We start from the raw sequence: 8,756 nt of genomic DNA on the forward strand, positions 1-8,756 counted from the left end.
TCTCCATTTGGAGAAAGAGGAGGAGGAGGGGAGGGGGTGGAGGGGGAGAGAGAGAGCGAAAGAGAAAAAGGCTCGAGCTCCCGCCCCCGGGGCTGTCAGATGGCTTGGGTTTCTGCAACATGATTGGCTCGCGGAGGGCAGAAATTACTCAGCAAACATGACTATTATTAGCTGCTTAGCAACAGCTCACCAAAGTAGAGAGACCACCCAGGTAGGCAACCCCAGTGTGTGCATCCCCGGCTTCGGGGGGAGCCTCCGAGAGCGCCAACCTTCTCGCATGCAATACTTCCATTAAGGAATGCTCCCCCTCCCTTTCTTTCTTATTCTTTTTCTTTTCAACAGTGTCTTCTTTTTGTAAGATGCTTTTTGCGCGCGCACACACACAGACACCCACGAGCATTTGCCTCGCGATGGACACGGGGGAAAATGTAATTTTTTTAAGCGCTTAAACAATTTCAGAAATTCCTCAAAGAAAACCCTTTCAGAGGCACCTTGGCCTCAAGCTGCAGCAAATACTGGGAGGTCCGGCTTGAATTCCCAGGCCTGCACCAATAATGACAGGGTGGTGGATAGTGCGCCAGTGTGTGCCAGATTTTTTTTTTTTCCCTTCTCTCTTTTCTTTTATAACCAAAGAGAAGACTTAGGCTCTTGCAGGGAACAACGACTCGCATTAAGATAAACAAAATGGAAAGTTAAAGAGGAAAGTAGGGACATTGGGAAAAGCCACCTTTCTTAAAGTTCGCTCCCCCCCGCCCCGCCCCTTTCCCTCTCAAAACCCCTCGGCAGCACAGCCCTGGTTTGAAGGAGTCAGTGTTTTATAAACGTGGAATCCAGACACCGAAGTAGTCTCGTGGAGGCAGAGGAGTTTTTATTTGAATCTTTAATGCGACATAGGTAAAGGAGAAACAACAGAATCCTTTTAACAACCCGGAGAAACAGAAATGTTTTCTCTAGAAAGAGAAAAGTTTTATTTTGGATTCATTTGGACCCCCCCCCTTTTAATTAACCACAAGTCCCTATTTATTTAAAGTCTGTTTTAAACGTTCCCTCCCCAAACTGGTACGCATCGTGTTATATTTAATAGTAGCGTGACATAAAGGAGAATAAAGGCTTTGATGCTGGATTCATTTGAAACAAATTGTGCGCTGATTGCTAGGACTTGTCCGGACACTGCAGCCAGTGTCACCGAGACATGCCGGGGATTCGCTTCCCCTGGAGAAGAAAACACGCGACTCTGAGGTGGATCCTGGGGCCAGAGACAAATTAAACTGTATACACAGCTCCGACTTTTACGTAAAAAAAATTTTTTTTGAGAGTAATTTTCTTTTGCAAGTTAAGTTCCTCCCTGAGATGGGGACCAGATCCACAAACCCTCGATTCTGTCTGGTTTTAGTATTTTTTTCCTTTTCTTCTCTTTTAAAAATTGGGTTGAACTGCAGAGGGACTCTCGGCAGCAAGTAGCTGACTGAAGCCGTGAAATGGGGCAGTGTGGCTTTAAGATGCACACGGTGTGTGTTCATTGAAAAAAAAGAAAGAAAGGAAAGGAAAGAAAGAAACCCAGATGGAGGGAAAGGGGGAGGAGCGGGGGAGAAGGCGGAGCCCGTGCGACCACGTGACCCAGGGCCCGGCCGGCGCGCGCTCTAGGGCACGGAGGCCTATTAACGCGCGCGCGTGTCCGAGTGCGCCCGCTTGCGCGCGCGCCGGAGCTCCGGACTCCCCACGCCCGCGCAGCCCTGGTCAAGCAGGTAGGGAAGTCGTTGCGCTCGGCTAGCGCCAGGCGGGCTCGAAGTCTCCAGCGCTGGCTCCTGGGAGCCCAGGCGAGGCGCACTCCCCGCCGGCGCGGACGGACGTGCCGGACGCGCCGTAGTACATTCCTGAAGGCGGTCGGCCCCCTTACGTTACCCAATGCCTGCGCGGCCTCCCCGCGGCCGGCCAATCGCTGAGCGCTCGGGTCCCTTACCATTTAGCTGCCCTCTACCGAAAGGGACTGCAGCCGGGCGCGCCGGCCACCCGGGCGACCCACGCGGCTCCCGCAGGGGGTCTGTCGGCCAGCCCTCCCCGCCGCCTTACTTTCTCTTCGGCGGCTTACCCCTGCCTCCTTCTTTCAGTCTCCCCTTTCCTTTCTCCTTCCTCTTTCACCCCTTTTCTCCCCCATCTCTCTCCTCCCTACCAGCCTCGCCACCTTCCCTCTAGCTTTTTCTCCTTCCTGGTTTCACTGGGAGGCCCTGCCCTCTGAATCCCAAACCGGCAAAACGTGTGCAGTACCCTGGGCAGGGTAGGGTGTCCTGCAGAATAAAGAGACAAAGAGAATAGAAGTGTCTGGGGGTGTTCACGAGATCAGGAGGAGGACCGGAGTACCCGGCCAGCGCGGAAATTCAAAACTCAAACTACGAAGGAGCACGTGATTTTGTGCGCGGCTCTGGGAAGGGCTGCGAAAATGCAGAAGGGAAGACAAGCAGCGTGCATTTAAAATGACAGTAGGTTAATAAATAATATAGCAGGAATATTGGGCCCGACACAGAGCAAGCTTAATCTTTGAGCAATATCCTGGTCTTCATTATGTTTGGTAAATAGTATAAATCAGGAAACGTGATTTTTTATTCTGGTTTTTCTCACTGAAAGGTTCTACAGACGTTTCAAGACAAACCATTTTGTGCTTTGCCGCTGGAAATTAATTTTTAAAGATTGGGGGTGGAATCCCTAAAAAGACACGTCAGTCTTTTTATATTTGAGGCGTGCTGTATAGCGAAGGTAACCATGCAGCTATAGGCAGGGTGCTCTGTCTGTACAAAATTCTTTACAACGTTTTAGACCAAAATATTAGTTTTTCCACCCAATCTTTTATTCATAGCAATTTTAGTATAGCTACTTAGATTATGGAATTCTAAAATGAAATTATAGGCTATTTACACATAATGGTTCCCTATTACTCTCCGCACGCAGCTGCATATCCTCTTGTTTTGGCGCTGCTACATGTGCACCATTTCAATGGCAAAGCCTCTTCCACTCGGGCTCATTTCCCTGGGTTTGACTTAATTCCTAAACGTTTTGAACATTGATCTCAGGGGTTTTCAGCTCCCTGAGCTCCCTCACCCGCTGTTTGATAGGTTAACTTTTCAGCATTTCAGACAATGCTCTCGGCCTGTAAATTCTACCCATCGGTTCCAGGACGCAATCCCCAGCCTGGGCTCTAACAAGCGCTATCTTAATCTCCCCACCCCCACCCGCCGCTTCCCCTGTGGTCTGCTTTTTTCATACAGAGATGAATTACTTTGAGGATCTAATTGGCCTTGTTTCTGTAACGTTTTAAGAAAGGGAAGAGGAGCCAGTGTAAAAGCCTGCTCGACTTGGGTGGTCAGGGCTGAGCCTGCCCCCAATTTGCCTCATTGCTGATGCATGTGAGTTCGACATTCCCAGTGATAATGTTGTTCCTAATCAATCTGCCCTTATTTACATTTGTAAGCATTGTCGGCTTTAATATGCATGCCCTGTGCAGGGGACCGCTGCGCCACACCGGGTTTGTTAACTTCAACTAGTATTCTCCAGACCTGAGATGAGGCTGACAGGAGGGGCCAGGGCTGTGAAGGTGTCTGCTGGGAAAAGTCCCTTTAATGGTCTTTCTGCAGCATGGCTCCCCCGTGAGAGTTACCCAACAAGTGAGAAGCTTGATGCCTTTTCAACCAGCAGGAGTTGCTGGCCCTCTTTCTTGAGTATCCCATTGTCCCTTTCCAAGTAAAGTCCATCTCAACGCATTAATTGTCATTTTGGTCTCCCCATCATGACCCAAGACTTCATTGGAATGTGTAGTTTCAAAACACATTCCTTAAACTCTTAAAATATGATTCCCTCATATCTTCTCTCTTCTCTGCTCCAATAGTCAAACAGCCGTGGCCACGCCACACACATCTCAGAAATGACATCTGATTATCCAAATGATGACACTGAAATAAAACATCTGCCCTTTGTGTTTGGACATTCCAGTGATAAGCAATTGTGGGAGCTGCACTTGGTGGAGTAATGAAAAACCACGATAGGACTTGACTTTTCACTGGTTTCCCAGATCCAACTAATTGGGTCTTTAAAATGTAATGTAATTTAGCTAATATTTGCAGAGTACAAATGAATGAAGGAGTAAATATATCTAGTAATTTGACCCTTGAGCCATGTTATAATTTTGTCTACGGAGTTTAATACTCTTTTCCACAAATGCAAAGAACTGCAAACATTACATTAAGTGCCACAAGTATTCCTGTTGAGAGGCTATGATGGGGAGAGGAATTGGGGATTTGATGTAATATTCTATTTATGGATGGAGAGCCCAGGGTACAGGATATGAGTGATGGCCCAGAGCCTGAGCAGTTCAAAGCAGGTACCTTGGATAAGAGTTGACTCAATTCAAGCCATTTCTTGGCTCCCTAAGAATGCCTTATTATTTTCTCATTGGCAGCTTTTGTATTTGCTTAAAGGTGATGGTAGAAAATGAGTCTAAAAGGGGGAGGGAAAAAAATGATTCAGCAGTCACAGAATGTAACCCCCTTAAGCATGACTCCCCTCCCCTTCTCCCTTCCATCTTCTGTTTCCTCCCCTATCCCCCCTCCCCAGAACTGGAGGAAAGGGAACAGCTCTAGCCAACTTGTCAAAATAATGCTGCTAATTACCCCTGATCTCCTTTAATGGGAAGCTGCTCCCAATTCTACAAAAGAGTAAATGAGGGGTCTACAGCACAAACCCGGGAGCACTGGCATTTTTTGAGCTTACAGTGAGCTTGGTGGGGGGAGGGGGTGGTAGAGGGAAGATGTCCTGAGAAGGTCCCAGAAATCTCCCCATTTATTACTCCAGGTTCACATACTAGTTTGAAAAAGGGAATTAGACTTTATGCAGTGCCAAAGCTATTGGTATTCTTTTGCTGGGAATGTCACCAACTGCAGAGAAAACGTTCAGTCTACAATGAACTTGAAAGAGAACAGCATTGACCCTTCTATTGATTTCCTCCCTTGTCTGTATATCTTCTTAGCCACATGACCTTAAGCAATAGGGATGTATTTCTGGAAAGACCTAGACTTTGAACATTTTTCCCTGCGTCTCTCTCCTCGTCTCTGTCTCCCCATCTAATATATCCACATCAAGCTCTGCATTTGGCAGAAGGCACGCCATTCACTTCCGTGATCTCTGCCATCAGGTCTTACATGAAAAAGAAGCTGAGCAACATGATCCCTTTGACCCACTGCTGGAGCAACAAATTTATTAGAGATATAGGCATGAGAAATGAAAGGGAAGTAAAACAATTCCAGCTTATTGTGTGTCTTTCTTTCATACTGCTAATCCGGTTTACACATCACGCCTACACGTCTCAATAGGGCTTTATACACTGTGGCAGAGGCGGGAGAAAATAAAAGGTGTGTGTGTGTGTGTGTGTGTGTATGTATGTGTGTGAGAGAGAGGAGGATAAAATAGGGAAGACAGATATTTTAATCCATTCAATACCTATTGATTTGCCTCATTAGTTTTTCTATCTGTAGAAAGTTGAAGATAATTTGTAAAAAAAAAACAGCCTTTTTTTTTTCACCAAATAATTCCAAATGGTGCTAACTCCTATTCCGATAGCTTGTTACATTATGACAAGATTATAAGCAGGAATTAGATACACTTCTCAGTGAGTTTGAAATGAAGCTAATACCCCAAATTCAGAATGGGCCCATTGGTGTCTACCTCGATTCAACATTTTAATATAAAAAGATCTTGGACTCAAAGGTGTTTTATAGCCTTGTGGAAGGAAGCTGGGTGACAACTGGAACACACACAAACTCACAATTGAAAGCCCTTATTTTACAACATGGGTTCACAATGCACCTGAGGCAATAATTCATCCTGAGGTACCACCCAGAAATAATAGGTGACAGTGACAAAAGGTAATACCAAAAAGCATTGTCTTTCTTTGTGGAGGCAATTTAATTGCATGCTGAACTACTAGAGCCAAAAAAAAAAAAAAAAATCGAACACACAGAATGCTGAAAAAGGATTATTGTAGTAGTTCAAGACCTCAGTTATCTAATTATTAAATACTTAGAGCCACCCACGGTGGGTCTTTATGATTTACCTCTGGTTCTTTTATATTTTTCCTCCCTAGGGAGGAAGGAAGAACAGAAAGGGAGGAAGATGGTCTTCTCTCCCATGTCTAGGAAAATAGAGGTCTCTAGGTGTCTTCCATAGACATCAATCCATATGGTTCTTCTTAAGTGATGGAAATTGAGATCTGAAAACTCATTGCTCACCCACCAAGTAGGGGTAATTTTTAACATGAACTTAAATACCTAGAGACATACTATATGTCACCCCCCAAGGTACAGTCTCTGGAAGTCCTGTGGTCCCAGTGTTGGCACCGGGTCTAAATCGGTTTGGATCAGTCTGGCCCACCTCAGGGCTCCCCTCAGGCCACACTCAGCCCTCTCAGCATTGGGCTAGCCGCCCACCTCTTTAATGGTTGGCAGGCACCAGAATGCCCGATTCCGTGGGTGCAAGGGTCAACACATAGCGCTCCTACCCGTGGCCCCTTCCTGAACTCAGGAAAGCCCCTTTGGCTCTTCTTCCCACCAACTGCGGCCAGGAGGAGGATGTTTGCGCTCCGGGTTTTGATAAGGTGCTTCTCTCCTAGCCCTAGGCGTCCCACTCATTCAGCGTCCCGGCCCGGGTGCCGAGAGCACCGGGTGTGGGTGCGAGAGCATGTGCCCAGCCCCTCGGGCAGACCTCCCCGAGCTCCCGGGAGACGAGAGAACTCGGCCGGGTGCGCGCGCGCTCTCGGCCCGCACCCTCCCCCCGGCGCTGTCACTCTCCGCACCAGCCCTCCATCCCCAGCTCTGCCTCCGCTGGCAGTCAGTAGCCACCACCAGGCTGATGAGCGGAAGCCAAGGTGGCGACCCTTTCAAGCGTGAAAATGGGATCCCAGGCGACCCCCTCCGTGAGAATTCCCCTCGGAGCCGTTCCCCGGCCGGGCCCCGCAGCCAGCCCCCTCCCCGCCCCGCTGGGCCGGCCTCGGGGGGCGGGGGCCCGGAGCGTGCGAGAGAGCGAGCGAGCTGGGAGACGCGGGCCAGCGCCCCCGCGCCCCGCCGGCGCAGCCCACCCAGCCCCGCGGCCCCGGCGCGCCGCCCGCCCGGCCCGCCCGGCCCTCCGGCCGCCGCGCGGGGCGCCTCGGCCCCGCAATCCCGCGTCCCCGGGGCGCACGCCGCGCGAGGGCGAGGTGGCGGCGGCGGCCAAGACGGCTGCACTCACCATAGCCGGCCGTCAAGCCCTGCCCGGAGCGCGGGTGCCGATGGCGCGGACGCTGCGCTTGGATTTCACATCAATTCCTTTTTTCCCCCGTGTCCCCCTTTCCTGGTCCTCCGCTCCTCCGTCTTCTCCCCGTCTTCCCTGGTCTCCCCCTAGCCTTGTCGCCGCGGATCTCTTTGTCTTCCCTGTCGTCGTCTTTTTCTTCGTCTTCGTCTTCTCCTCCTCCTCCTCCGTCTTTACAAAAGGAACGGAAAGTGTAAAAACCCCGGCGCGCTGGGCCGCCGGAGGCTTTCGGCGGAGTGCAGCGCGGACTCACAATTACAAGCCTGTTTCTATTAAGCAGTTCCATGGCCCTCGGCGTGGGTGGTCTGCCGCGCCATAGGCAGGACCTGTCAGGGTCACGTGACAGATCCGAAAACTTTACCCCTTTACAATAAACTCAAGGAAAGCAAAGTAAACTCAAGGAACGTGCTATCAGCACAGCCCTCCTGGGTAAACAGGCGCTCCCCTCCCCTCCTTCCTGGGAGGCGCCCCGCCGAGCGAGCTCCTGCGAGCCACGGCCGCCCCTCCCCGCCCCCCGCGGCCCTGTCTGCGGGGGGCCGCCGGGCGGGGGGTCTCCGCTCGCCACCTCGCCTTCCCCATCTAGTGCTCCCCCACCCTACACACGCTATTTGCTGACATTTAGTCACTTGCCCGAACCCCCGGGTGGGGGGTGCTGGGGGAGCAGGGAAGCTCATTTCAGCATCCCCAGCACTTCGGGAAGTGTGGGGTGCCCAGAGCGCTGCAGAGGAACACCACCTTCCTGTCCGCAGTTCTCAAAGCCCTTTCCTGCTCGCATTCCCACGGAAGCCCCGAGAAGCTGGGAGCATTCTGGTTGACAGGCCCACAGGCTGACAGGGAGGCAGAGAGCCAGGGGAGCCGGGCAGATAACAAGAGACTCCCGGGGAGGGGTGGGGGGAAATGTTCAATGTACTAAGATGTATGTGGATTCGTGCAGCTTCTGTCGGAGGTCCCTGGGAAGCTGATTCTTCTGAAGAGACTTTGGTGGAGTCCCTTGGAAACCAAGATTGGTAGCTGGCTGAAGAATCACTAATTGATATTTGCTCTTTTCCCTTACAATTACTGTGGTTTTTGGGGTATGCCACCCAAACACTCCCACCCACGCTGCCTTCCCAAATGAGGCCAGCTTGGGTGATTGGGCTAGACGGAAGTGCTGTGGCTCTCAGGCTCTTACCCTAAATGGAAAGTCCTATTCAGGAGAGACCTTGCTACAATGTTTACCATTTTATCTACTCAAACTTGCAGGGTAGACTGTTTCACACACAAGACAACTAAAAGGTGCTATTTTAAATGGACTCCGTTTTGAATAACGATGAATTACAGATACACGGGGAAGGGGTAAGATAATTTACTGAAACTACCGAGAGTTACCTAGCAGATCTTCAAGAAAAGCCAGACTTTCCTCACCTCATTCTGGGCTGACAGTGTGATTA

At 50.3% G+C, this 8,756-nt stretch overlaps 1 protein-coding gene across 1 annotated transcript in view; it reads right to left on the bottom strand.

The window, feature by feature from the left end:
- PTCH1 (patched 1) overlaps positions 1 to 7,612 on the bottom strand; it is a gene marked incomplete at both ends in the record, with an annotated part of 63,350 nt that extends 55,738 nt beyond the window's left edge. Inside the window, one exon of the mRNA XM_082656070.1 lies at positions 7,421 to 7,612. Within this exon, the coding sequence (XP_082512196.1) occupies positions 7,421 to 7,612 (192 nt within the window). The remainder of the gene's footprint in view (positions 1 to 7,420) is intronic.
- Between the last annotated feature and the right edge of the window lie 1,144 nt (positions 7,613 to 8,756).

The sequence above is a fragment of the Grampus griseus genome, assembly GCF_964374135.1.
Source record: "Grampus griseus genome assembly, chromosome: 6".
Lineage (NCBI taxonomy): Eukaryota > Metazoa > Chordata > Mammalia > Artiodactyla > Delphinidae > Grampus > Grampus griseus.